Source organism: Aureococcus anophagefferens (assembly GCF_000186865.1).
Source record: "Aureococcus anophagefferens unplaced genomic scaffold AURANscaffold_23, whole genome shotgun sequence".
Classification (NCBI taxonomy): Eukaryota; class Pelagophyceae; order Pelagomonadales; family Pelagomonadaceae; genus Aureococcus; species Aureococcus anophagefferens.
The window spans coordinates 110793-138040 of record NW_008705583.1 but is presented as its reverse complement, the minus strand read 5'-3'; the positions used below and the strand labels follow the sequence as shown (position 1 = coordinate 138040).

At 72.8% G+C, this 27248-nt stretch overlaps 8 protein-coding genes across 8 annotated transcripts; 4 read left to right on the top strand and 4 right to left on the bottom strand.

Moving 5' to 3' along the window:
- Positions 1-130: 130 nt before the first annotated feature.
- Positions 131-3047, top strand: AURANDRAFT_66461 (hypothetical protein; the record flags this gene model as incomplete). The annotated part of the gene is made up of 2 exons (XM_009041788.1): positions 131-205; positions 855-3047. 2 exons carry the CDS (start codon positions 131-133, stop codon positions 3045-3047), a joined length of 2268 nt encoding a protein of 755 aa, XP_009040036.1.
- A 2105-nt stretch (positions 3048-5152) lies between these two features.
- AURANDRAFT_66460 (hypothetical protein) lies at positions 5153-6271 on the bottom strand (the record flags this gene model as incomplete). Its single annotated transcript, XM_009041670.1, has 1 exon — positions 5153-6271. One exon carries the CDS (start codon positions 6269-6271, stop codon positions 5153-5155), a length of 1119 nt encoding a protein of 372 aa, XP_009039918.1.
- Positions 6272-6864: 593 nt separating this feature from the next.
- Positions 6865-10642, top strand: AURANDRAFT_66459 (hypothetical protein; the record flags this gene model as incomplete). The annotated part of the gene is made up of 2 exons (XM_009041789.1): positions 6865-7931; positions 8590-10642. The coding sequence occupies 2 exons, from the start codon at positions 6865-6867 to the stop codon at positions 10640-10642; spliced, it is 3120 nt and encodes a 1039-aa protein (XP_009040037.1).
- Positions 10643-17368: 6726 nt separating this feature from the next.
- Gpx5 (hypothetical protein) lies at positions 17369-17635 on the top strand (the record flags this gene model as incomplete). The annotated part of the gene is made up of 1 exon (XM_009041790.1): positions 17369-17635. A coding segment is annotated over one exon (267 nt), but the record flags the coding sequence as incomplete, so codon positions are not given.
- On the bottom strand, positions 17610-18588 carry AURANDRAFT_60268 (hypothetical protein; the record flags this gene model as incomplete). The annotated part of the gene is made up of 1 exon (XM_009041669.1): positions 17610-18588. The coding sequence occupies one exon, from the start codon at positions 18564-18566 to the stop codon at positions 17628-17630; it is 939 nt and encodes a 312-aa protein (XP_009039917.1).
- A 163-nt stretch (positions 18589-18751) lies between these two features.
- On the top strand, positions 18752-19810 carry AURANDRAFT_66457 (hypothetical protein; the record flags this gene model as incomplete). Its single annotated transcript, XM_009041791.1, has 1 exon — positions 18752-19810. One exon carries the CDS (start codon positions 18752-18754, stop codon positions 19808-19810), a length of 1059 nt encoding a protein of 352 aa, XP_009040039.1.
- Positions 19811-20462: 652 nt separating this feature from the next.
- AURANDRAFT_66456 (hypothetical protein) lies at positions 20463-23600 on the bottom strand (the record flags this gene model as incomplete). The annotated part of the gene is made up of 2 exons (XM_009041668.1): positions 20463-22395; positions 22441-23600. The coding sequence occupies 2 exons, from the start codon at positions 23598-23600 to the stop codon at positions 20463-20465; spliced, it is 3093 nt and encodes a 1030-aa protein (XP_009039916.1).
- Positions 23601-24440: 840 nt separating this feature from the next.
- Positions 24441-25025, bottom strand: AURANDRAFT_31167 (hypothetical protein; the record flags this gene model as incomplete). Its single annotated transcript, XM_009041667.1, has 1 exon — positions 24441-25025. One exon carries the CDS (start codon positions 25023-25025, stop codon positions 24441-24443), a length of 585 nt encoding a protein of 194 aa, XP_009039915.1.
- Between the last annotated feature and the right edge of the window lie 2223 nt (positions 25026-27248).

Below are 27248 nucleotides of genomic sequence, written 5' to 3'. Positions count from 1 at the left end.
TGTGTCGCAGGGACTCCTGGGACCGATCGCGTTTGTTCAGCGTCTCCAGCGGCCCCTCGTGTGCGGCGCATCGGCGCCGTCACATGAGGCCGTCGAGTGGCGCCTGCGGGGCGACCCCGACGGCGCCCTCATGCGCGGCGCGGGCGACGAGCTCCTGCGGCTCTTCGGCGAGGTCAAGCGCGACAACAACAAGCTCGCGCACGGTGTGACGCTCGGCTTCTCCCGGCGCACGAAGGAGGAGCGCTGACGGCCACCGCAACGCGCGCCTCCAAGCCATGCGACAGCGTGCGGGGCAAACAAGAGGCCGTTCGAGCGAGACGTCGCGGCCGTCGAAGAGACGGCCTCGCGGATGCGTGCGCACGGCGGAGCGCGCGCGCCGCGCGCGGACGAGGCTAGTTAGGTTAGGCTCGACGGCGGCCCTCTGTCTTCGAATCGCGCATCGCGTGGGTCCAAGTCGAAGCGCGTGAATAATCGCGCCCGGGGCGGTTTTTTTCGCCATGTCTGACGCCCTTTCGCGACTCACGCAAGTCCTCAATGAGCTCCAGGACACGGGGGGCCTCACGGCGAATCTCAAGATCTCCCGGTCGGGCGATTTAGAAATCGTCGTCACCAACTCGGATACGTCGCCAGTCACGCCCTCCGCGCCCGCGGCGCCCTCCCCGCCCCCGCCCCCGGCGCCCCAGGCCGAGGTGCCGCCCGGGGTGCGCGACGCCCCCCCGCCCCCGGGCCCCCCGCCGCGCGACGGCGCCGCGGCGGCCGGCGGCCGCGAAACCCCCGACGGCGCCGCGACCCCCGGCGACGCCCCCGCCGGCGGCGCCCCCCCGCCCCCGCCCGGCGCGCCCGGCGCCGCCGAGGCGTCCAAGCCCGTGTCCTCCGACGTCGCCCGGGCCCTGGCCCTCGCGATCGCCGCGGCGTATTCGCCCGCGGACCTGCTCCGCCACCTGCCCGCGGACGTGCTCCTCGAGGCCGTGCGCCTCCAGCGGAGCCTCGTGGGCGACCCCGCCGAGGCCGCCGCGCCGCCCGAGCCCGCCGCGCCGCCGCCCGAGCCCGCCGCGCCGCCGCCCGAGCCCGCCGCGCCGCCCGAGCCCGCCGCGCCGAAGCGGCGGGGCCGGCCGCCCAAGGTGCTCAAGGTCCGGCTGCCGACGCCGCCGACGCCGGCCGCGGTCCGCGCGCGCGGCGAGGCGGCGGCCCGCCGCGCCGCCGCCGAGGAGGCCGCCGAGGCGCCGGCGGCGGTCGCCGTCGCCCACGGCCACGGCACGCGGCGCGCGGCGCGCGCGGAGGCGGCGACGGCGGAGCCCGCGGCGGCGCCCGAGGCCTGGTGGCCGCTCCTGCGGAGCCTGCGCGACGTCGCGGCGCGGTCGCCGCAGCACGACTCCTGGGAGGAGCCCGAGTTCATCGTCCAGCGGCGCAACGCGGAGCACTGCCGGCTCCTGAAGTCGGTGTCGCTGTCGCGCGACGTCTGCCACGGCCACGGCCTCGTCGCCGTCAAAGACCTCGAGCCCGGCGACCGCTTCTTCGACGTCACGGCGCTCTACGTCGACGGCGCCGCAAAGAAGCCCGGCGAGGGCGACTGCGCGGCCTGCGCGACGGGCGCGCACCGGCGCCACACGTGCGGCCAGGGCCGGTCCGCGGGCGGCGGGAGCTACCTGCCCATCGACAACAGCGTCTACTACGAGCTCAAGGCGGGCCCGACGCACGCCCTGACCTACTTCTTCAACGAGGACCGCCGCGGCGACGACTGCGACGCCAAGGTGCGGCTCCAGCACACGTACGTGCCGCGGCTCGGCGGCTGGGTCCTCGAGTGGCGCGTCCTGGAGCGCCTCCGGGCCGGCGACGAGCTGCTCGTGGACTACCCGGAGACGGACGACGGCGTCAAGCACGCGACCTGGCCCGCGAAGCCGCCCGTCGCGGAGAAGCGCGCGGCGCCGCCGGCGCCGAAGGCGCCCCGGGCCGTCACGTCGCGCGGCCGCAAGGTCTTCGCGCCCGCGTCCATCGAGGACAGCTCGAGCGACGACGACGACGGCGGCGGCGGCGAAACGGCCGCCGCCGCGCCCGCGGGCCACGAGGACGCGGCCGCGCTCCTCGCGCTCTTCGCCGCCGGCGCCGCGCCGGAGCCGCCGAGGAAGAAGAGCCGGTCCGGCGCGCGGCGGCCGGCCCCGCCGCGCGTCTACAAGTCGCGGGCGGAGCCGCCGCCGCCAAATCCGTCCAACCCCTGGGGCCTGAAGCGGCCGCCGTCCGTGCCGCGCGTGCCGCTGAACGCGTCGTTCCCGCGGACGCTCAAGCTCATCTGCGAGGACCCGAAGAACGCGGCTATCGTCACCTGGTGCCCCAAGGCCCGCGAGATCTCCGTCGTCGACAAGCCCACGTTCATCACGGACGTGCTCCCCAGGTACTTCCGGTCCAACGTCGCGTCCGGCCGCGGCAAGCCCGGCGCCGTCGACGACGACACGGCGACGGCGCACTTCGACGGCGTCCACAGCCGCCAGTTCGACTCCTTCGTGCGCCAGCTCAACTACTACGGCTTCCGCAAGGCCCGGCGCTGCACGAACCGCTACGTCTGCATGGACTACTCCATCAAGAGCCCCGCGGAGTTCGACCGCCTGAGCCGCTACGTGCCCGCGCACACGGCGTCGCGCGCGCTCGCGCGCGCGCCCATCCGCGACCGCCCCCAGCCGCCGCCGCCGGCCCTCCAGCCGTCGCTCAAGGGCGTGCACGCGGCGGACGCGCCGGCGCCGAAGCGGCCCCGGGGGCGGCCGCCGGGGTCCCGCAACAGGCCCCGGTCGGACGCGCCCGAGCCGCCGCGGAAGAGGGCGCGCGCGGCCTCGGGCCGCACGGGCGCCTACGCGTCCCCGGCGTCGCCGCCGGACGGCCGCCTCGCGGCGTCGAGCGCCGACTCCGACTCCGACTCCGACGAGTCCGCGCGCGCCGCGGACGAGAGCTCCGACTCGGACTTCGAGGCGCCGCGCGCGCCGCCGCCGCGGCCGCCCGTGCCGCAGGCCCTGGCGCCGCCGCCCCTCCCCGCCCCGCTCCCGCGCATCGCCGAGTAACTCACACGTGATGCAGCTTACGTCGGCGGCCCCGAGCCGCCGCCGTAAAGCGCCGCGCGACCTTGCCCGACGCGCCGCGCCGTCATCCTATCCGCCGGTCCTTGGCCGAGGAGCCCGAGCCCGCCTTGGTGCCCTGGTACCTGCGGAGGCGGCGCCGTCGGCACGCGCGCGCGACCGCGCCGCGGGCGCCGCGCGCGCGCTTGGCCGTGTTGCGCGATTTGTGGCGCAGCTTGTACTCCTTCCACTTGCGCCGGTAGACGCGCGCCGACCGCGAATCGCTCGTCGCCGCCCAGCCGACGAAGCCGACGGCCGCGACGACGGCGAGCAGCGCGGCGACCTGGACCATGAGCATCGTCTCCATATCGTGCGTGCGCGCGCGCGAGGTCGACGCCTGCGTCCGTCGGCAGCAGCGTTCGAAGCGCCGCACGCGCGGATGCCGGTGTGCTGGACGCGCGCAGCGGCAGCACGGCTCGGCGGCTCGACGCGATGCCTCGTTGCAGCAGCGATTGCAGAGTGGTTGCGGGCACCTCGGGGAGTCGTGACAGACAAAGGGGGCCCTGCACAACGGTGCGTGCCGCGGTCCCCGGCCACGTCCCCGGCCCGTGCCCGGGCCGTGCCCGGGGCCCCGTGCCGGGCCCGTGCCGGGCCTCCCCGGCCCGTGCCCGGCCCGTGCCCGGGGCCCGTGCCGAGTGCCGGGCCCGTGCCGGGCCGCGTGGCCCGTGCCCGGCCCGTGCCCGGGGGCCCGTGCCGAGTGCCGTGCCGCGTGCCGGGCCCGTGCCGGGCCGCGTGCCCGGAGCGCATTTACCGTGCCGGAACCCCCGTGCCCGCCGTCCCCGGCCCCCGTCCCGGGGCCGGACCGTCGTGCAGGGGCCCGTAGACAAGACCCCTAGTTAAGGAACGACGCCCCTGCGGACCCGAGCGCCTTCCCGCCGGCGATGCATCCGAAGGTGTCTCTCGAGCTCGGCGAACGTCATGTGTTTCGGGGCAATCTCATTCATGAGCGGCAAGGTCTTCCACATAGCCGCTTCGTACAACCGGCTGCTACGCTCGACCTTAGCGCGGTCGCTTTTCGCGAGCTCCTCGAGAGCTTCGCGCATCGCTTTTCCGTAATCTTCGACGCTCGCGCGTCGCCATCCGGAGGTCTTCGATTCGGGGTTTTGCTGCCGCGCCGGCGCGGCCGCGCGGGCGCGCGCCGCCTTCTCGTCGAGCTTATCGAGGAGGCTCAGGACAAACAAGGCGCCGCTGAGATCGGGGTTCTGATCATAGCTGTCATAGTCTTCCTGAAGCTCTTTACAAGTTTGCAGACACTCCTCGAGTTCAACTGATCGCCCTCCGCCAAGCTCTTTTTGCAACCCATTTCTTTCCGCTAACTTGATCGCTTCCCTCTGCGCGCGGAAGAGCTTCAACGCGTGGGCCGCGCTATGACCCCGCGCCAGCTGCACCATGAAGAAGCGCGTCGCCGCGGGCAGCTGTAATTCGATCTCGTCCTGGGGCAGCCCCATCTTCAGCAGCACGAGCCGTATCGTTCGCTCGGCATCTGCCTGTTTCTCCTCACTTTTCATGAATTTCCCGAGGCTGCTTGCTTGGTCGATGTCCTTTTTAAATTGAAGCTCCGCGGCGGCCCGACTGTTTCCTTCCGCCAGATACTCGTCAAAGTTGCGAAGAGCCTCGGGCATCGACTCGTCGATCATTTGCGCTGGGACGCCCGCGTGCTGCATCGTGTGACGGAGGAAAGACTCGGCGCTCATTTCTCAACCAGAGCTATGCACTCGCACCTCGGGCGCATTCGGCCATGCTGCGGGTAAAATCCCGGGTAATTGCCAGTGTTGAAGTCCCTGCTGAACTGCATGTTAGCGCTGAACTTAATTCACGGCGGGAGGCGACGTCAGAGACCCGACCGCCGACGAGTACGCGGACGCCTACTGGACGGAGGTCGCCTACGGCCCGCAAGAAAAGTGCGAGGTGTCGGTCCTGAAGGGCAGCCCGCCGGCGATGTGTGCGACGAGAAGGACAAGCGGCGGCGCACTCGGAGGATCCGGCGGGGTCGACTCGGCGGAAACTCTGGGCGGGAAAATTACAACCGAGGGGGGCACAGGTGGTGGTGTTCACCAGCGGCTGCCCGGCGGCGGGGGCTGGTTCGGGTAGGGGTCCCGCTCCACGGGGATGGGGATGGGCACGAGCGCGGGCTGGAACGCGGGGATGCCCACGCCGCCGTTGCAGCACATCTTGAAGAGGACGAAGTCGCAGCACTGCATGGGCGAGTCGCAGTCCCACATGTTCTCGCAGGTGCCCGGCTTGAGCTTGCCCAGCGGCGACTTCTTCTTGAGGTTCTTCGAGCGGCCGGCCTTCTTCGCCTTCGCGGGCGGCTCCGCGGCGACGTCCGTGCCGGAGAAGAGGACGTCGGCGTCCGTAACCGCGGCCTCGAGGCGGTGCCGCGCGTCGAACCAGGCCTGCGCGCCCGCGCCCGCCGGCGCGGGCGCGCCGTCGAGGCCCTGCAAGACGTACTGGCGGAACGCGAGCCAGCCGACGGAGTAGGGCGGGTTCATCATCTGGCCGTTGATCTGCACGCGGTCGACCTCGTGCTTGAAGATGCGGCCCTCCTCGTTGAGGTGGAAGTAGGACACCGCGTCGACGTGCGCGGGCGTCCGCGACCCGCGCGCGGTCCAGGAAGAGTACCACGTGACGATGATGCGCTTGCCGCTCCAGTCGTAGCGCAACCGATAGGTGACCTCGGCGCGGTCGATCATGACGCGGCGGAAGAGGCGGATCATGGCGAAGAACTGCTTGTAGGACGTGAGGCCCCGCGTCTGCACGCCCGTCGGGTCCGCGAGTTGGACGTCGGCCGTGTAGACCGCATAGTTCGGCTCGCGGTCGGGGAAGTCCGGCACGTCGGCCTTGAGGGCGTCGATGGCCTCGCCGAGGTTGAGCTCGAACTCGCTCGGGGACTTGCGCCCGTCGCCGGGCGCCGCGCCGAGTTTAGGGAGCTCGACGAAGTCGTCGCCCGCGCCGGGCAGCTCCACGGGCGCCTCCTCGCGCTCGCGCTCCATGACCTCGTTGAGGTTGAACTCCTCGGGGACCGACGTCGAGTTGTAGGCCGACAGGGGCGCGAGCGGCGCGGGGCGCGACGGCGTCGTTCGCCGGGCGACGCTCGGAACCGCGCGCTGGTAGGGCTTCGTCGGCCCGTAGGCCGCGGCGACGACCGCCAGGGCGAGCAGGCGGGCCATGGAAGGATCGGCGGGCGGAGCGGGCGGAGCGGGCTAAGGGGGGCGTATCGCCGGTGGCGTGGCGCTCGTTCTTGACCGACAGAGGTCGATCTTCTCTGCTTACGAGACGGCGTCGATCGAGCGTCGCGCGTGGCGGGCGGCAACCTTGAACGCTGATGCGAAACTTGCCCTTATGGCCGCACCGGACGCCTCCTAGCCGGGGCACGCTGCTACTGTAACGTTCGTCGTTTTTGGCGGGCCACAGCCGTATGGTGCCGTCGGCAGGAGAAGCAGCGGTTTTCCGAGCACCGCGTCCAGCGCCGTCGATTCAAGACACATCGGTCGTGCCGGACTCGTCCGACACGCGAGGCAACACCGCGAGATCTCGACCTGCGGGTGGATGCTCGCGACGAATATCGACGCGAGCGCGCGGAGGCGTACCTTGCCAGGCGCGCCGGGCAAGATGAGGCGTAAGATGCGGTCGATAACTTGAATCGAGCTCCGCCAACTCCGTCGTCTGCCTGAACGGCGTGTCCCAGCTTCGTCGCCACCCGTCTGGCGACGAAGATGATCTAAATCGCGCGCAGCCATGAGGACTCACCCGTGACAAAAATATGAGCGACTGGATCTCCGTAACGAATACGCCGAAGAGGAAGGACCAGGCCGAGGAGGCAGACCAGCAAGCGCCGCTCTCCAAAGCGCAGCAGAAGAACAAGAAGCGCGCGGAGAAGCGGCGCGAGCGCGTCGAGGTGCTCAAGGGCCTGGCCTGGAACGAGGACGACGAGGCGCTCGCCGCCGCCGCGCAGCACGAGCTGCTCCAGCGGACGAAGCCGCCGGACGCCAGGGGCCTCGCGCCGCGGCGCGAGCGGCGGTCGAACAGCAGCGGGAACCTCGCCGACGAGGACGACGACGACGAGGCCCCGCCTGTCGCCGAGGTCGAGGTGGACGTCGCGGAGCTGCACAAAAACCTCCGGAAGGCGACGAAAGCCTTGCGGCGGGCGGACGACGCGGCCGCCAAGGTCGCGGCGGGCAACGCGGACAAGGACCTCGTCGCCAAGGCCGGGCGGCGCGCCGCCCTGGAGGCGGACGAGAAGGCGGCGCGGCGGGCGGTCGAGGACGCGGACGCGAAACGCGCGGCGCGCGACGCGGCGCGGCGCGCGGAGCTCTCGCTCCTGTCGCGGCGGCGCGCGGAGACGGGCGCGAAGATGCTCGCCGTCGCCTTCGACGACAGGTTCGCCTGCCCCATCTGCACGGAGGTGCTCGAGGCCGCCGTCGACACGGGCGGCGCGTGCGGCCACGTCTTCTGTCGGGGGTGCCTCGAGGACCACGTCGCCAAGGCCGCGGGCCCGGCGGACTGCGTCTGCCCGATGTGCCGGGCGCCCCTCGTCGACGCCAAAACGGGCAGGGTCGAGGCCGCGGCCGCGGGCCTCGTCCGCGCGAACCTGAAGCACAAGCGCGCGACGTGCCACTGCGGCGCGACCGTGGCCCTCAGCGGCCTCCGCGAGCACCTCCGGTCCTGCGGGCCCGACGCGCACATGTACCCGCCGCGCCGCAAGTTCGGCCACGTCTTCAAGCAGCCCGCCTTCGTCGACAGGAAGAAGGACGCGCCGCGCGCCTTCGCGGTGACGGCCGCGGAGGAGAACGCCATGCTCCAGGCCGCCATCGCCGCGTCCCTCGCCGAGTCCTAGGGTGCTTGTAAGCGCGGCGCCTGTGCGTCCTGGCCGGCCGCGAAACTGGGTGCGACGCGGCACACATGCGTCGACACGCGGCGTTCCGCGCGCAGCTCGCGTGCGAGGGAGAAGGGCCAAGCGCGGGAAGACGGGGCCAGGGGTATGCGTCCAAACGCAGCCGATGGCGGACAATGCTCTGACGAAGGATGCACTCCAGGAGTGCGCGGTCTGGGACGGGCCCCTGCACGACGGTCCGGCCCCGGGACGGGGGCCGGGGACGGCGGGCACGGGGGTTCCGGCACGGTAAATGCGCTCCGGGCACGCGGCCCGGCACGGGCCCGGCACGCGGCACGGCACTCGGCACGGGCCCCCGGGCACGGGCCGGGCACGGGCCACGCGGCCCGGCACGGGCCCGGCACTCGGCACGGGCCCCGGGCACGGGCCGGGCACGGGCCGGGGAGGCCCGGCACGGGCCCGGCACGGGGCCCCGGGCACGGCCCGGGCACGGGCCGGGGACGTGGCCGGGGACCGCGGCACGCACCGTTGTGCAGGGCCCCCTTCTGGGAAGTTAACATGCGGTCGATGTTGACCATGTTAGGACTCATGTTGCAGCACAGCGGCCCCTGTCACCACCCGATGGCAGGGCCGAAAACGCCGCGTCGCAGCTAGGTCGCGGCGTCGATACGCGCTGCGCACCATGACTGACTCGCCTTTACGCGAGAGCAAGACGTGGGAGCCGAACTCGAGCGAGCGCTGGAGCGACTCGACGCCCACGCTCCCGTCCCCGCTGCGCCGCGTCAACTCGCAGTCCATGGACGGCGACGCGAGCCTCGACGCCCACACCCTGGGCCAGTTCGGCGTGCTGCGCGCGGGCTACCTCCACACGGGCGCGAGCCGCTGGGAGCGCACGGACGCGGCGCTCGGCGGCTCGCAGAAGCTGCGGTTCGTCGTGCTCACGCGCCAGGCCGTGACGTGGTTCAAGCGGTCGGCGACGGACGTGCTCTTCGGCGACGAGCGCGGGACGCTGCCCCTGGGCGAGATCGCGCGCGTCGCCGCGGGCGACGCGGACCCGCGGCGCGTCGAGCTCTACGGCCACCGGGGCGAGCTCCGGCGCTGGTTCTTATGCAAGGCCGGCGACGACACGTCCGAGGCCTGGCGCGGTGCCATCGAGGCCGCGCGGCGCGACGCCGTCGAGGGCGCCGTGGACTTCCGCGGGCCCGCGCCGTCGCCGTCGCACCGCGCGGCGTCGCCGACCGTCGTCTCGCTTGTGAAGTCCGTCGCCGGCGGCGATGCGAACCTCATCAGCCGCCGCGTCCAGGAAAACGAGGAGATCCGCGTCGGCGAGGTGAAAACGGACGAGACGCTGACGCTCGTCTGCGGCGACGGCGACCTCGACATCGACCCGGCCGTGCTCGCGGAGGCGCTCGACGTCGGCGAGGCGTTCGTCGAGGCGCTGCTGGGCCCCGCGGCCAAGCCCGTGCGCGTCAAGGTGCGCGCCGACGAGGACGACGACGACGACGCGGTCGTGGCGTCGGCGGCGTCCCCGACGGCACCCGCGCCGCCGCCGCCGCGGCGCGACTTCGCGGCCGCGCTCGCGGTTGTGGTCGCCTTACTCGGGGCGCTCTGGGCCGCCTTCGACGCCCTCGTGCGCTTCGACGTCGACGGCACGCGGCGCCGGGGCCCCGATGCCCTGGCGCGCTGCGCGGCGGCCCTCGCCGGCGCCGCGGCGGGCCCCGCGGCCGCGCGCGACGCGCGCGACGTCTTCGCGTTCGCCGTGTTGTTGGTCGCCGTCGCGCCCGCGGTCCGCGCCCAGGCCCGGCGCCTGCGGGCCGCGGCGCGCGCCCTCGGCGACGACGGCGACGGGACCCTGGCGCGCCACGACACGCCGCGCGCGCGGCGCCTCTCCGTGACGCTCGTCTCGGACGACGCCGGCAAGCCCGGCCCCGCCAAGCCCAAGCCCCGCGCGGCGCCGCGCAAGGTCGACCCGGGCGACGCCCGGGCCGTGCGCGACGCGTCGGCGCGCACGGGCGCGCCGGGCAAGTTCATCGTCGGCACGGGCGGCGACGTCCGCGAGGCGTCGCGGCGCTGGGCGGAGACGTCGCGGTGGCGGAGGGAGCGCGACGTCGACGCGGTCATGGGCGAGGCCCACCCCAAGTTCGCCGCCATCAAGCGCCACTACCCCCACTACTGGTGCGGCCGGGGCCGCCGGGGCGAGCTCATCTACGTCGAGCGCGTCGGCCACGTCGACGCCGCGGGCTTGAAGCGCGACGGCGTGACCATCGACCACCTCGTGCGCCACTACATCCTGCTCCACGAGTTCACCTGGTCCGTCCTCGCGCCGGCGCCCGACGGGCCGACGTCCTACCAGTGCGTCGTCCTCGACGTCGACGGCGTCCAGCTCAGCCAGTGCCGCGGCATCCGCTTCGACTACGTGCGCCGCTGCGCGGCCATAGCCAAGGAGCACTACCCGGAGCGCTGCTCCCGCATGGTCATCGCGAACGCGCCCCAGTGGTTCTCCGTCGTCTGGAAGATGGTGAGCCCCCTCGTGGACCCGAACACGAAGAAGAAGATCCGCATCACGCGGCCGGGCCTCGAGACGCTCGCCGCGCTCCGCGAGGTCGCCGACGACGACCAGATCCCCGAGATCTACGGCGGCAAGCTCCGCGACGCCCACGCCAGCGACCTCGAGCGCCAGCTCCTGGCGAAGCTCGGGAAGGCCTAATTCGCTGTTTTATCCGAAGCTCAGCGGCGCGGGCGCGAGCCGGCTCGCGACCGCGCCGGCCGCGGCGAGGACGGCGAAGAGGACGAGGCGCGACGACGACGACGGCCGGTACGTCGCGCCGGGCCCGCCGAACGTGTGGAGCGAGCCGCGCGCGATGCGCGCGCGCTTGCCCATGAGCGCGGGGAAGAAGTAGGTGCCTAAATGCGCGGGGCCGTCGAAGAGCATGAACTCGCGGCGCATGAGCGCGTGGGCCGTGTGGCTGTGCCCAAAGGCCTCGAAGGCCTTGGCCGCGTCCCGTCCGTGGTGCGTCGCGAGCGTCTCGCGGCCCCCCGGATGCTCGTAGGGCCAGCCGTCCAGGAACCGCGTGACGTCGAAGACGCGGCCGTGCAGCGAGAGGATGCACCTGTGCTGCGATCGCCTCGCCGCGACGGCGCAGGCCGCCGGCGCCAGGTGCTTGAGCTTCACCCAGGCCCGCAGCGTCGTCGCGCGCGGGCAGCACGCCGCGCCGTCCGCGCGCTCGACGAGCGCGCGCTCGACGGCCGCGACGTCCGCGTCGACGCGGCCCGCGCCGCTGCAGGCCGCGACGGCGGCGCGCACGGCGGCGGAGACGACGCTCTCCCAGAGCATGGCGTCGTCTCTCGCGAGCGCGAAGGCTTTCGCGGTCGGCGCGGCGTTGAGGATCTCCGCCGCGCGCAGGTAGCTGAGCACCAGACTCTGCACGTCCGCCGGCAGGTGCGCCATCGATGCAGCCATCGATGGCGCCAGCCGCCGAAGCCGAGGCGGGTGCCACGTAGTGCATCGTTGCTGCATCGTTGACGTTGTGAACCACGGCTGCCCTGTAACCCTGCGAGACCGCGAGCGCGGAGCTGCGTTCTGGGCTGCCCGGCAGCGACGCGCCGCCAGAGGAACAAATGCCGGCCAACAACAGGCGGCAGCAAAACCGCATCAACGCGCGGCGCAAGCGCGACAAGGCGGTGAAGCAGTTCAAAGAGGACCACGGCGTCGACCAGCGCGAGGTCGACGCCTGGGCCTGTCGCATCTACTTCTTTTTTGGCTGTATTCCGTGTTTGATCCTGAATTTCTTCGGCACAATCTTTTGGGAAAAAATTCTGAGGCGATCCTGCGACGCCGATTGTCCCACGGTGCACGAGTGGTGCGGCTGCCCGCAGTCCGTCGTCTTCGGCGACGCCACGACGAAGAAAGACTACAGCGGCATGCCCCACTGCGAGCCGAGCCACGGCGGCTCGCCGGGACACTACTGGGCCGACGAGGCGTACCAGCTGCCGGAGCGGCCCGGCCGGTCGAGCCAGGACGCGTTCGAGATGGTCATGGCCGCGCCGGAGCCGGAGCGCGAGGCCGTGTACCGCCGCCTCGCGGCGCCGGCGGAGGAGGCGGACGAGACGCGGGCGGAGGAGGTGGACGAGAAGCGGGGCTACGCGGGCAAGAAATGGCCGACGCCGGGCGCCGCCGCGCCGCCGCCGCCGGCCGACGAAGAGGCGCCGCCGCGCGACGAGGAATCCCCGCCGGACGTCGCCGAGTTTCGCAGGCTGCTCGACGTGATGCCGGAGGGCGCCGTGCGGCAGCGCATGGTCTTGGCGGGATTGGACCCGAACTTGCTCGACGCGCCCGACGAGGCGCCGCCGGCCGTCGTGATGGTCCGACCGGAGCACGTCACGGTCGAGGCGCCGCCGGTCGCCGAGCCCGCCCTGCCGGCCATGATCGCGGCCCTGCGGCGCCAGTTGCCGGGGCTGCCCCCGGACGGGACGACGAAGGAGGTCGTCGACGCCGCGTGCGCGGACCTCGGCGTCGACGCCCCGGGCGCGTCGCTCCTCGAGCGCGCGCGGCTCTGCTACGCGGAGGTCACCTAAGTATCAGGCCCCAACACCTAATTATCGTGGATGTGCTCCCAGGCGCGCTCGAAGCCCGGCACGATGGAGCGGAACGTGCAGCTGATCCGCGCCGCGTCGCCGCCGCGGAGCGGGAGCTCGTGCTCGTAGTCGTCCTGGGCGTCGCCCGTCATGACGAGCGCGCTGCCGGACGCGAGCGCGACGTCGGCGACGGCGTCCCCCGTCGCCTTGCGCCGGAGCCGGAAGGTCCGCGGCCCGCCGAGCGAGAGCGACGCGACGATGCGCTTGAAGCCTGGGCAGGAAAAGGGTGATTCAACGTCGCTTCAACGTGAGTGTTCCGCGCGCGCGCGTTCCGGAAAAAGCATCCACGCTTCGAGGCCGTTCCAAGAGATGATCGCTCGTCCAAAAGTCAGCCGAAACGAGTGGAAAACGGCCGAGATGGGAGCCTTTGAAGTTGGGAATTTCGCTCTCTTTTCCTGCCCTGCTTGAAGCCGTGCGCGCGGACCTCGTCGCTGTGGAAGGGGATGTGGCCCGCGCCCGCGGCGTACCTGTTGAGGAGGCAGGCCGTCAGCGACCGCGGCGGCAGGCCGAGGGCCGCTTCGAGCGACGGGCGGAGCGCGTCGAGGGCCGCCGGCCAGGGCCGCGGCTCGTGGCGGCAGCCGACGAAGCTGAAGACGCAGTCGTCGTCGCCGCAGTAGTAGGTCGGCCGGCCCTGGGCGCCAAAGTCGTCGGCGTGCACGGCCCAGGGGACGCCCGCGTCGAGCTCGGCGAAGAGCGCCGCGGCGGCCGCGGCCGAGAGGACGTCCGGGTGGTACGAGACGCCATCGGCGATCCGCCTCGCCTCGCTCGCGGCGGCGGCGGCGGGAGAGCCGGAACTCGAGGCAGAACCCCAGCTCGGCGTCGCCGCCGCGCCGGCCCGGGAGCCCGCACTCGGCGCCGCCCCTTTCCCGGACTGCCGCGCGGCGACGAACGACGAGAAGCTGCCGTCGCCCCGCGTTTCCGCCGCCGCGGCGCGCGGCGCCTCGGCGGGCGGCGGCGGCGGCCGCGGCGCCGCGGGCCTGCCCGCCGCCACGTAACTCTTGAAGGAGTCGAACTGCCGCGGCGCCCGGCGGCCCGCGCGGCGGATCGCGGCTTTTAGGGTCGCGGGCTCGTTCCGCAGGAAGTCGCCCTCCTCCTGGACGGCCGTCGCCGTGACCCAGCCCGCGAGCGGGAAGGCGAGCCGCACGCGCACCTTGCCGCCGGGCGCCGTCGCCGTCGCCGCGCGGCCGTCGGCGGCGAAGACCGTCGCGAGCGAGCCGCGCGCGAGCGTCCCGACGACCGCCGTGTCGAGCGCGACGCCCGCGCGGACGAGGGCGCCGTTCTTGCCCGAGACGCGGTACCGCAGGAGCGCGTCGGGCGCCTCCTCCTCCTCGCGCGACGCCGCCGCGTCGTCGCGCGCGGCGACGAGCAGCGCGTAGGCGTCGGTGAGCGCCGTGAAATGGGCCTCGCTGCCGCCCTTGTCGGGGTGCGCGAGCAGCGCCTTTTTTCGGTAGGCCTTGGCGATCTCCTTCTTCGTGCAGAGGTGCGACACGCCGAGGAGGCCCTCGGCGGCGCGGCGGGCTTCCATCGTGAGAGCTGAGGGGCAGCGTGTTCGGCACCATCGATGTAGTTGACGTCTTAGTTGACGTCATTTAGGCGCGAGGTGGACATGGCCTCGAGCACAGTTTGAGTGTTCCCCGCCCTCGCACGCCGCCGCGCCGCCGCGCCGTCAACGATGATCGAGGCGATCGCGCTCTGCTACGCGAGCGTCGCCTCCTTTGGCGTCTCCGGCACGCTGTGCTACTGGGTGGTCGCGTCCTTCCTCTCCTGGCTGCTCTGCGGCCTCTTCACGCGGGGCCGCAACGAGGACCTCGAGGCGCTGCTCGTGTCGTCGACGGAGGCCGCGACCGTGCCCGGCTGCCTCGGCGACGGCTGCGCCGGCGCCGCCGGCGTCGACCTCGCGGCGGCCGCGACGCCGGCGACGCCCGGCGTCCGCCGGTCCAAGTCCGGCGCGTCGCTCGAGGTCTTCTCGGAGGTGCGCGACGCCCACTCGTCCGTCGCGAACCCCTGGGTCAACGCGACGTGGCGCGTGACGGCGGCGGAGCGGCTGAAGATGGCGGTCCTCGCGCCCTGGGTCCTGCCCGCGCGGCTGTCGATACTCGTCGCGGCCGTCGCCGGCGCGTGCGTCTTCGCGAACCTCGCGACGGCGGGCTGGGACGGCACGCGGCCCGAGAGCCTGCTCGCGCGTGTCGCGGAGCGGCGGCGGCTCCGCTTCGCCGGCGCGGCGCGGAGCCCCGAGGCTTTGCCGCTCCGCGCGGCCGCGGAGGACCGCTCGCGCGTGCTGCCGGACACGGAGCGCATGCCGCGCTGGCGGCGCGCCGTCGGCGCGCCGGTCATGTGGTGCGTGCGCGCCGTGCTCGCGGGCATGGGCTTCTGGCGCGTGGAGGTGGCGGGCGCCGTCGATCCCGCGGCGCGCGTCGTCGTCTGCAACCACCTGTCGATGATCGAGCCGCTCGCGCTCCTCATCGCCACGGGCGGCGCGACGCCCGTGACGGCGTCCGACTTCGCCGCCCTGCCGGCGCTCGGGCCCGTGGGCAAGCTCTACCAGCTTCTGTGGCTCGACCGGTCGGACGCGACGAGCCGAGCGGTCGTCGTCGACGCGATCGCGCACCGGACCACGCGCACGTCCCCCGGCGCCTGGCCGCCCGTGCTCGTCTTCCCCGAGGGGACGACGTTGAACGGCCGCGCGCTCATCGCGTTCAAGCCCGGGGCCTTTGGGCCGGGCGCGGCCGTGCAGCCGTGCGTCGCGCGGTTCCCCTTCGCGGTGCGCTGCGGCCTGGGGCTGGACCCGTCGTGGACGACGGCGGGGCCCCAGTTCGGCGAGCTGAGCCTGCGCATGATGCTCCAGCCCTGGAACCGGCTGCGGCTCGAGTTCCTGCCCACGCGCGTCCCGGACGCGGCGGAGCGCGCGGACCCGGCGCTCTTCGCGCGGAACACGCGCGACGACATGGCGCGGGCGCTGCGGTGCCCCGTGACGGACCACTCCTGGGCCGACATGTGGCTCAACATGACCGCGCGGGACCTGGGCGAGCCGCCGCACAAGACGCTCGTCCAGCTCACGGCGCTCCGGCGGCTGCTGGGGCCCGCGGCGGAGCGCCACGCGGCCGCGGACGCGCTGAAGCGCTTCGCGTCGGCCGACGACGAGAAGGACGGGTCGCTGACGCTGGCCCAGTTCCGCGCGGCCCTGCGGGGCGACTCCGCGGAGATCGACGACGCCGACGGCGGCGGCGCGGACGACGCGCGCGCGTTGTTCAACCTGCTGCGCAAGGACGCGGATTCCGTCGACTTCTTCGCGTTCCTCGTCGGCGTCGCGCTCCTCGAGGCCGGCGGCGTCGGGTCCGGCGCGTCGGGCGCGCTCGAGCTCGTCTTCGGGCTTCTCGACGCGGACGGCACGGGCCTCGTCCCGCGGTCGCGCGCGGACCTCGCGCTCGACCCGGAGGCGAACGCGCGCGTCCCCGCCGACGAGGAGCGCGACGCCTTCATCGCCGCGACGAGCTCGGGCGCCGGCGACCCGCTCCTGGACTGCGCCGCGTTCTGCGACTACGTCCGCGCGAACTCCGCGCGCTTCGCGCGGCGCGGCGCGGACCTCGCGTAAACGCCCGCGCGCTAGCCTAGGTTGATCTCGCCGGAGAAGACGGGCCCGACGACGTCGCCGCCGACGCGGATGGCCGTGGTCTCGCCCTTGGACCGGTCGCAGTGCGCGAAGACGGACGACGGCCGGCCCATCTCGACGCCCTGCACGACGAGGATGGACACGGTGCCCTCGTCGGGGAAGCCCGGCTCGCACGTCGCGAGCAGCCCCAGGAGCGCCGCGTTCGCGGAGCCCGTCGCCGCGTCCTCGGCCGCGTCCTCGAGCGGGCAGAAGTTGCGCGCGCGGTACGAGTTGTCGCCGACCTTGGCGTAGGCGTGGACCATGCCGTTCGTGCCCGCGAGGGCCGCCCGCCACGCGGCGACGTCCGGCGTCGCGGACCTGAGCGCGTAGAGCGTCGAGAGCCGCACGAACACAAAGGGCAGCCCGACGCTCGCGACCAGGGGCGCGTGGAGCGACGCGTCGACGGCGTCCGCGGGCAGCCCCAGGCAGGCCGCGACGTCCGCGGGCTCGAAGGTCCGGCCCGCGGCGAAGGGCTCCGGCGCGGCGATCGTCGACCCGGCGACCTGGCCGTTGCCGTTGCGCGCGATCTCGACGGAGACGTCGCCCGCGGCCTCCTCGAAGACGAGCGCGTCGCCGACGGGGCGGCCGAACGCGACGCCGCGCCGCGCGAGCACGCAGGCCGTGCCGACGTTCGGGTGGCCGGCGAAGGGGTACTCCTCCAGCGGCGTGAAGATGCGCACGCGCGCGGTCTTCGTCGGATCCTCCGGCGGCAGCACGAACGCGATCTCGGCGTAGTTGAACTCGCGCGCGATGCGCTGCAGCGTCTCCGTGCTGCAGCCCTCGGCGCCGAAGACGACGGCCAGCGGGTTGCCGCCCTTGAACCTCTCGTCCGTGAAGACGTCGACGGTCTCGAAGGTCAATTTACGCGCGGGATCGACCTCGCAGAACAAGCCGCTGCTCATGAAATCGGAGAGCGAATGCTCGCTGGACACGCACATGAGCGCCTCCATCGCTTTGGCCAGCGAGCACGAGGCCGCCAGGCAGCTCGATGCGAGGCTGCCCAGCGAGGCAGCCAGCCTATGAATAGCCTATGAGCGCCTCGGAATTGGTTGAAGTTCAGTTTGAGCGGCATCTTTGCCCCAGGAGCAATACGAGAGTCTAAGCGGCCGCGCTGCCGTCGAGCCGCGCTGCCACGCCGACGCGACAAGCATGTCGTTCTTCGATTTGAAAGGCCGCACCAACGCCGGCGAGGCCGTGGACTTTGCCACCCACAAGGGCAAATGCGTGCTGGCAGTCAACGTGGCGCGGTTGTGAGACGTGACGAGCCCGCGGACTCGCATTCGACCGCGGGCTCCGACCACGACGCGCCGCGCTCCGGTCCGCCCCAAAAGTAAGCACGAAGACACGCTCGAACGCACGAGGACGCGAGCCTCGGAGTCCCGCGCGCGATCGTGCCCGGACCCCGCTGTTACGAGCTAAAATGCAGGCCCTTCTCGTTGAAGGCGACGAGGAGCGCGAGGAAGTCGTCGAGGTCCATCTTCGCCGCGCGCTTGTCCTTGAAGCGCGGGTCCTCCATGATGGCCTCGACGAGGGCCTTGACGTCCGGCGCGTCCGCGGCCTCGTCGGCGTCGGTCATGGACAGCGCCCGGAACGTCTTCCAGGACGTCTCGAGATCCGCGAGCGTCTTCTTGTTCGTGAACGTGGACCGGAGCGTCTTGTTCTTGCGGTTGAAGCAGAGCTTCACGAGGCCGTCCCACTCGACGAAGTTGACGGGCGGCGGCGGGTTGCGCACCTCGATCTTGACGACGCGCGAGTCGACCTTGGGCGGCGGCCGGAAGTTGTTGCGGCCGACCTTGATGAGCTGCGTGACCTTGGCGAGGAGCTGCGTGTTCACGCTGAGGCGGCAGTAGAGCGCGTCGCCGGGCTTCGCCGACAGCCGCTGGGCGAACTCCTCCTGGAACATGATGACCGCGGACCGGAAGTGGGGCCGGTGCGCGAGGAGCTTGAAGAGGAACGGCGACGAGATGTTGTACGGCAGGTTCGCGACGCAGACGTCGAAGTAGGGCAGCGCGACCTTGAGCACGTCGCCGTGGACCATCTCGAGGCGGTGCTTGCGCGGGTCGTTCTCCACGCGCTTGGCGACCTCGCGGACCATGCGCCGGTCGAACTCGACGCACGTGAGCTTCTTCGCCTGCGCGAGGAGCTTCACCGTGAGGTTGCCCGTGCCGGGGCCGATCTCGAGCACGCTGTCCGTCGGCTGGAGCTTCGCGCGCTCGACGATGGCGTCGACGATGGCCGGGTTCTTCAAAAAGTTCTGCCCGAGGTCCTTGTTCGCCGCGAGCAGGTGGCTCGACGCGCCCCGCTCCTCGCCGCCGCCCCGCGCCTCGTCGCGCTTGCGCTTGGGCATGGCGTCTTTTTAATATACTGCGGCGCGGCGACGAGCGTGCGAGGGATGTCGTGTGGCTGGCGGTGCGACGACGCTGGCTCCTGGGCCGACGATGGCACACTTCGGACAGCACCAGACCTGGTCCTATCGACGATTTTGGATGTTGATCGGCAAGTTGCAGTGCTCGGAGCGGGGCAGCGCACACGATGGTCGTCGCGCAGCGCCGGCTCGCGTTCCTCGTCGCCGCCGCGGCGTCCGCGGTGGAGCAGCCGCTCCTGCTGTGCAGCCCCGGCGGGCGCGACGGCTTCGGGTCCCAGTACTTCCACCACATGGCCGTCTTCGGCGCCTGCGCCGCCCACGGCGACTGCTGCTACGTGCACTCGTCGTTCCAGACGCTGGCCCACGGCGCGGACCCGCGCCGCGCCGAGGCGTTCACGGGCCTGCGGTCCGGCGACGCCTGCCGCCACCTGCTGTCGTCGCCGCGGCGCGACGAGACCCTGCCGCCGGACCCCGAGGGCGCGTCCATCGGCTGCAGCAACGGGCGGCTGCGGCGCGAGGGCGCGACGGCGGGCTGGCGGTTGTCGACCATCGAGTGGCCGCGGCCGGCGCCCAAGTACAGCCTCTGGACCTTCCTGCACAACGCGACGACGCGCGGGGCGCTCCGCCGGCTCTACGACGCCGCGCCGAAAGTCGGCTTCCCCGCGCCGCCGGACTGCGCCGTGCGCATCCACGCGCGCCGCGGGGACCACGTCGTCGCCGGCGGCGCCGCGGGCCACAAGGAGACGAACGCGACGCTGCTCTGCGTCGTCGACGCGGCGCTGCGGCGCGCGCCGGGCGCGACGGTCTGCGTCTACAGCGAGGGCCGGCCGGAGGACTTCGGGCCCGCGCTCGCGACGCACCCGCGCGTCCACTGGCGCCTCGGCGGCGACCCGTTGCACACCTTCCACGAGCTCGTCACGGCGCCGACGCTCTTCGTCGCGGCCAAGTCGACCTTCTCCGCCGCCGCGGCCGTGTTGAACGAGGGCGAGCTCCTCTACGCGCCCCTCAAGGCCTACGCCGTCCACCAGGCGAAGCAGGAGCACTACAACCCCCTCGCGGCCTGCTTCGGCCTCGCCTGCGCCTGCGTCGCCGACGCCGAGAGGCGGTCCTGGTCCCGCGCGGCGTCGGAGTGCTGCGCGGACCCGCGGCCCGCGTACGCGCGCGGGCCCCGGGGCCTCCCGGGCCAGCTCGGCCTGTCCGACTTCCGCTTTAGGCTGCTCAACTAGGTGGGGGGGGGTGTCAGTCAGCAGCCGCCGTCGCCGATGGACCAGGAGCTCGTGTGGAGGCCCGTGTGGGCCGTCTGCGCCGCGGGGCGGAGCCGCGGCGACACGGGGTCGTGCGTCAGCGACGACAGGGACAGGTCCGGCCCGTGGCGCAGGGACACGCCGCTGAAGTCGCGGGTCCGCGCGGCCGCCGGCGCGGGCTTGCGCCAGACCTTGCGCTTCTCGCGCGTCGCGACGCCCTCGGCCGCGGGCCCGCCGTCGTCGCCGATGTGGACCTGCGTGCCTGCGCAGGAACCAAGGGATGTGAGTCCGTCGTAAAAAAAAGGACGCGTCCGTCGCGGAAAAAGAAGGGACGCGTCCGTCGTAAGAAAGGACGCTCGAAGGCGCGCCGCTGTGGTAGAGCTCCGGGTGGCGCGCGAGCTTGCCCTCGGCCTTGGACGCGCCCGCGGCGCCCGCGGCGCGCGCCGCGGCCGCGGCCCACGCGTCCGCCTCGCCCGGCCCCGCGAGCCGCGCGGACGCCGCGAAGACGCCCCGCGCGCCTGTGTGGATTCCAAATCTTCAACCCAACTTCAATGTGCGCGTAATTGAACTATTTGGACCAGACTCTTTCACTGTGCTTCGAGAACTTGACAAGAGCAATCGATTCGTCCAAAAATCAGCCGAATCGACTTCGATGTGACCGAGCTAGAGAATTCTCAAGTTTGGTCAGGACCACCCAAACCAGTGGTTGGAATCCACACAGCCGCGCGCCCAGCGCCTGGAAGAGGCGCGCCTCCGTCCAGGGCTCGTCCGGGAAATCCGCGTCGCCGTCGTCGTCGACGTAGGCGATCGACCGTTCGCCGTCGCGGCCCGTGACGCACACCGCGAGCCGCCGTCGCGGCGCCGGGGCCGCCGTCGCCGCGCCGCAGGGCGGTCCGAGGCGCAACGCATACTTGGCGTCGCCGTCGGGCCCGTCGCCGCAGCAGTAGGACAGGTCCGCGCAGGCGTCGAGGAACGCGCGCCGCGACACGTCCGCGCGCGCGTCGAGCGCCGCCGCGGCCGCGAGCGACTCGCGGAAGAGGTCCGCGGCTTTTGGCGCGGGCAGCGCCCGCGCGAGGACCAGGGGGTGCTTCGACGCCGCGTAGTTCGCCAGGAGCGCGCCGACGCTCGCCGGCCCGCCGAGGGCCGCGAGCGCGGCGTCCGCGAGCGCCGCGCGCGGCCGCGCGGGCCGCTTGTCCGCGCGGAGCGCGTCCGCGAGGGCCGCCGGCGCGACGACGCGCGCGTCGCTGAGGTGGGCGCCCGGCGGCGCCGCGGAGAGCGCGTCGAAGAGGACGCGGAGCGACGCGTCCGGCGGCCGGCTCCGGCCCGCGAAGACGGCCGCGACGGCCGCGCGGAAGTCGCCGAGCGCGAGCCCCCGGGCATGCGCCGCGCAGCGGCGCTTGAGGGCCGCCAAGACCGCCAGGCCCGACTCGACGGTGCCCTGCGTCAGCGCCAGGCGCATGGCGTCCAAAGTCACCTCGACGTCGACGGCGAGCGCGCGCGCGCGCGGCCGCGGCGGCGCCCTCCCAGACGCGTCGTCGGGCGGCGCGAGCGCGTCTTTGACGCTCGCGCCTGGTACGGCGGAGAAGAGGACGACGTTCCGCTTGAGGGACGTGTGGGGCGGCGCGCCGGCGGCGACGTGGGCCGCGGCGCCGCGGGGCTCGAGGCCGTCCCTGGCGGCTTTGGCGTCGCGGACCGCGGCCGAGAGCGGCTTCGGGCCCCCGGCCGCGGCGGGCCGCGCGGCGCCGAGCGCCGCGGCGAGGGACGTGCCCGCCGGGCCCTTGACTACGGCGCGCGGCGGCGGCGGCGGCGCCGCGTGCCACGCGGCCGCGAGCAGCTCGTCGTAGTCGCCGGGCGCGTCCGGGAAGCCGCGGACGCCCCGGCAGTGGTCCACGTGGCCGTCGACCCAGGCCTCGCGCGACACGGCGCCGCCCTCGACGCGGAAGCAGTCGAGGAACGCCGGCGGCATGGCGCCGTTGACGAGGGCGCCGAGCGCCGGCGCCGGCGCGGCGCCGCCCGGGAACTTCGCGTCGAACGCGTTTTCGAGCGCGCGGACGACGGCCGGCGCGGCCGCGGCCCGGAAGGCCCGGGCCAGCACGAGGCCGTCGAGGGGCGTCGCCGCGGCGCGGGACCCGGCGTGGGCGCCGCCCGTGCGCGCGGCCCGGAAGAGGAACTCGAGCGCGCCGCGGCTCGGCGCGGCCCTGCCGTTCGCTTCCAGCACGGCGCCGCACGCGCGCGCGACGTCGTCGCCCGTCCAGAGGCCGGACCCAAAGTCGCCGACGCTCGACCCGCAGGCCGCCGCGAGCGCGCTCACGCCGCCGCAGGCCGCCAAAGTCTCGACGGTCCGGCGCGCCTCGTCGGCGTCGCTGATGCCCAGGCGCTTCTTCATCGCCGCGTCGCTCTTGCCGATGAGGGCGCCGACGCTCGACTGCTGCACGCCGATGCCCTCGTGGTCGTGCGAATGCCGCTTGCCCCCCATGGCGTAGGCCTTCTGGCGCGGCGTGTTGACCATAATTGGCTGGCGGGGCAGCTCTAAACGTCGCGGCGCGCTAGATCGTCGGTTTTTACGGCTGCATGGTGCAGCTGCAACCCAAATAGTTAACCCTTATCGTTACTCGTACATGAAGTCCGTGTAGGGCCGGTACTCCTTGGAGAAGGAGAGGAAGCCGAGCTTCTTGAAGTCGTACTTGCAGGCGTAGTCCTTGCGCGGGTTGTTGCACCAGTCCGTGCCGTCGAAGAGGCGCGACTGGCGGTGGACGCCGCGCTGGTAGCAGCCGACGCCGACGTCGCAGCGCGGCTGGTCGCGCATGCACTCCTGGCCGCAGTGGTCGACGAGCTCGAGGGGGCACTGGTGGTCGTCGAGGGGCTGGAAGAGCTTGAGCCAGATGCGGCCGCCCGCGCGGACGCGCCGCAGGCAGAACTCGTACATGCGCGCGACGGCGACGTTGTGGATCTGGAGCGTGTTGAGGAGGTGCCGCTCGCCCGTGAGGCCGCCGTGGCGGCTGCCGTCCGTCGCGCCGGAGTAGTTGGCGATGGTGTCGACGCGCGTGAGGTAGGCGTCGACCATGGCGTCGCGCTGGCCCATGGCGAAGCGGTCGTTCATGAGCAGGTCGCCGTTGATCGAGCACCCGAAGTGCGGGATGAAGAGCTTCGCGACGGGGCTCCGGCGCACGTACTCGTAGATGGCGCCGGGCACCTCGCGCGTGAAGATCGTGTCGACGCGCACGGACACGACCGTGTGGTAGCGCCGCTGGAGCTCGAGCTCGCGCGCCTCGACGAGGTGCGCGGACTGCTTGAGCGAGTAGAGCGCGCGGAGCAGGTTCTTGATCGAGTCGCCGTTGTCGCCGTAAAAGTCCTTGCCGTGCTCGACGACGCGCCGCCGCAGCCGCGCGAGCTTGATGTCGAGCACGTCCTGGTCCTCGAGCGTGTAGCGGCACGGCGCGAAGCGCGCCCAGTCGACGTAGCCCGGCAGGACCTCGTGGTCCTCGTTCGTCCGCGCGTTCGTGATCTTCGCGACGACGTTGGCGTGGAGGAAGACGTCCATCGTGTACTGGTGGCCCCGGTGCGCGAGGAGCGGCGCGACGAGGAACCGCTCGAAGTTGGCCATGGTGCAGTTGTGGCGCACGAGGCCGAAGAGGGCCACGGCGATGCGCGTCGACCGGCCCGGATCGTGCGGCACGTTCTGCAGGCCGCAGCGCTGCGGCGGGATGGTCACGTAGGTCGGCGCGGCCCCGGCGAGCGACGCCAGGGCCAGCAGGGCCGCGGCGGCGACCATCGTCGCGTCGGGGAGATGCGTCGGGGCTGCCCCAGACTTGAACTTTATCTTGAAAAATGCAAGTTGACGTGTCCGAAAACGTTGTGTCCGAAAGCAAAAGCGCGTCGCCCATCACTCAGATTTTTAAGCTCTGCGTGGTGTGTCGCCTACTCGCTCCTGAGCTCGGCGCCATGCACGCCGTCTTGCTCGTCGCCGCCCTGCTCGCCGCGACCGGCGAGGCGCGGTCGTGCACCTGCGGCGCTGGCAACTACAGCAACTACCCGTCCAGGCCCTGTGGATGCCTGCCGTGCCTGCGGGGCACCCACCAGCCCGGCGAGGCGCCCTGGAGTCTCGAGGGCATGTTCACGGCCTGCCTCGTCTGCGAGGCCGGCCGCCACGCCATGGCCGAGGGCAGCGCGGTGTGCGAGGAGTGCCCGCGCGGCACGTACGCGCCGGAGCCCGGCTGGGGCGAGGAGTGCCTGGAGTGCGAGGTCGGCGGCGTGCCCAACGCCAATCGGACGGCGTGCGCGCCCTGCGAAGCGGGCACCTACTGGAACGCGTCGGCGACCTGCGCGGCGTGCCCCGCGGGCACCTTCAAGCCCGGGACCGGCGGCACGCTCCTCGACTGCGCGACGTGCCCCAGCGTCAGGGCGAACGACGACGGCACGGCGTGCCTCTGCAGCACGGACCCAACGCGGGTCGAGCACGCCTGCCCGGCGAACTGGACCTGCCCGGAGGCGGGCCTCCCCGACCGCGACGTCGCGTGCGTCCGGGACGCCTAGATTTCGCGCTCCATACACAAATCGAAACTCGCCTTCTCTAAAGCGGCGCGCGCGCGCCGTCGCCCCCCCGCACACACGGTCAGTCCTTCGTCCGCGGGTGGACGACCTCGTCGACGACGCCGAAGTCCATGGCCTCCTGCGCGGTGAAGTAGCTGTCGCGGTCCATGACCTTCTCGACGTCGGCGAGGGGCTTCTTCGTGTGGTGGACGTAGATGTCGTTGAGCTTGGCGCGGGTCTTGAGGATCTCCTTGGCGACGATGGCGATGTCGCTCGCCTGGCCCTGCGCGCCGCCGGACGGCTGGTGGAGCATGATCTGCGCGTTCGGCAGCGCCCTGCGCATGCCGTCCGCGCCCGCGGCGAGGAGGAGGGAGCCCATGGACGCGGCCTGGCCCATGCAGAGCGTCGCGACGGCGGGCTGGATGTACTGCATCGTGTCGTAGATGGCGAGCCCGGCGGTGACGACGCCGCCGGGCGAGTTGATGTACATGGAGATGGGGCTCGTCGGGTCCTCGGACTCGAGGAAGAGGAGCTGGGCCGTGACGACGCTCGCGAGCTCGTCGTGGACGGGGCCGTTGAGGATGATGATGCGCTCCTTGAGCAGGCGCGAGTAGATGTCGAAGGCGCGCTCGCCGCGGCTGCTCCGCTCGATGACCATGGGCACCATGGGCAGGGAGCGCCGCGCGAGCGTCACCGACGGCGGCCGCGCGGCCGCGACGCGCGCCATGGCGCCGAACCGCTGCATCTCGTCGCGTCGGAAGGCGCGCGTTCGCACGGCGTGGTGCTGCCACAAGAGCGCGAGCTTCGACCTCAAACTGCGCGCGCTCGTTGCCGTTCACGATGCAGCCCTTGGCGCTCCGTCGGCGCATCTCGTCGGCGCCTTCGGGGGCGGTTCCCTGTGTTGTGTGTTCGGGTCGCGGCGCGCCCAGCCCGGCCGCGTGCGCGTGCAGCCCCTCCATCGTCCGCATCGGGAGCGGCCTTCGCTTCGACCCCGGTGGTGTGTGTTCGGGTCGCGCTGTGGCTGAAACGATGCTCGAGGGCGAGTACGAGAAGCCCGAGGAGGAGGACGACGACGACGTCGACGCCCTGCTCGCGCAGGTCGACGCGCAGATCACGCGCGACTGGGGCCAGCACGGGCCGCGGAGCCGGAGCCTGCCCCTCGACGTGGCGTCGCCCGAGCAGGCGCGGCGGGCCAAGGACGTCGCCCGGAAGAGGCAGTACGGCACGCTCGCCGCGCTCGTCGTCGTCGGCCTGCTGAACAAGGTGCTCTCGAAGCTCGTGACGCTGCCCATGGCCAACTACCCGAACGCGCTGAACCTGCTGACGACGGCCGTCTACGTGCCCCTCTCCTACGCGTACATTGTGCCCGTCGCGCGGCTCCGGCCGCGGCGCATCACCGCGGCGCACCGCGCGCTCCCCTGCGCGCCCTTCGCGACGATGGGCGCGCTCGACGCGGCGGCGGCGACGCTCCAGGTCTTCGCGACGACGGCGTTGCCCGGCGCGCTCGTCGTGCTGCTGCTCCAGGCCGCGATCCCCGTGAGCATGGGCCTGTCGAAGCGGCTGTTGGGCGCGGAGTACGCGCGGGACCAGGTCGTCGGCGCGGCGGTGACGGCGCTCGGCGTCGCCGTGGCCATCGGGCCGGCGCTCTTCGCGGGCGGCGCCGAGGGCGACCCGGACTCGGCCAAGGGCCAGGCCATCCTCTGGGGGTCGCTGCTGGTCCTGTCGACGGTGCCCATGTGCCTGAGCTCCATCTACAAGGAGATCCGGCTCAAGGACCACGACCTCGACGCGGTCTTCCTCAACGGCCGCATCGCCGCGTTCCAGCTGCTCTTCGCCGTGCCGCTGGCGCTGCCGCTCGCCGCCGCGTCGTCGCCGCCCGTCGACCCGGGGGCGCTCCCGGGGAACCTCGCCGACGGCCTCGCGTGCGCCTTCGCCGGCGTCGACGCCGTCCGGTCCTGCGACGACGACGACGGCGGCTGCGTCGTCGACGACTGCTGGCCGCGCGCGCCGGCCTACGTGTGCTGCTACGTCCTGGCGAACGTCGCCTACAACGTGCTCATCATCCTGACGCTCAAGGTCGGCGACGCGAACCTCCTCTGGCTCGCGATGACGCTGCTCGTGCCGCTGTCAACCGTGGCCTTCAGCCTGCCCTTCGTGCCGGACCACGCGCCGCCGCGGCCCACGGACGCCGCCGCGCTCGTCCTGATCTCCGGGGGGCTCGCGCTCTACCGCTTCGGCGTGCCCGGCGCGCTCAAGGACCGGCTCTGCCGCAAGGCGGCGGCGGGGGACGACGACCGGAGCGCGAGCCTCCTCCCCAACGACAGCGCCGAGTTCTTCTAACTAAGGGGGGCGGCCGTTCATGCGCCATTATCGAGGTAGTGGTGCGCGAGCACGATGCACTGGCTCGTGAGGAGGCTGGCCGCGCCGAAGGACACGCGCGTCGCGCGGGCGTCGGCCGCGAAGAACGCGTCCTCGGCGTCGCTGAAGCCGAGCTGGTCCGCGACGACGACGACGGCGTCGCGAGCTTCCGCGCGGGCGCTCCAGGCGCCGCCGGCCTCGTGGAGGAGCACGTAGGCGCCGCCGCCGAGCGCGTCGAGCCGGTCCTCGAAGCGCTCGCCCCGGCGCACGACGAAGCCCGGCGGCGCCGGGAGCTTGGCGACGCGGCGCCGCGCGACGAGCCGGTCGAGGTTCCGCTGCGACTTGCCCGTCGGCGCCGCCGCCTTCGCCGGCGGCGCGTCGGGCTGGTCCGCGGCGAGCGCGCGCCGGAGGAAGAGGCCCGCGGTCTTCTCGTCCGGGTTCAGGCCGCGGACGTCGGCGCCGCGGATTTCGACGGTGTCGCGGCCGAGGCAGAGCCAGAGCGTCGCGTCCTCGCGGACGCCGTTCGACACCC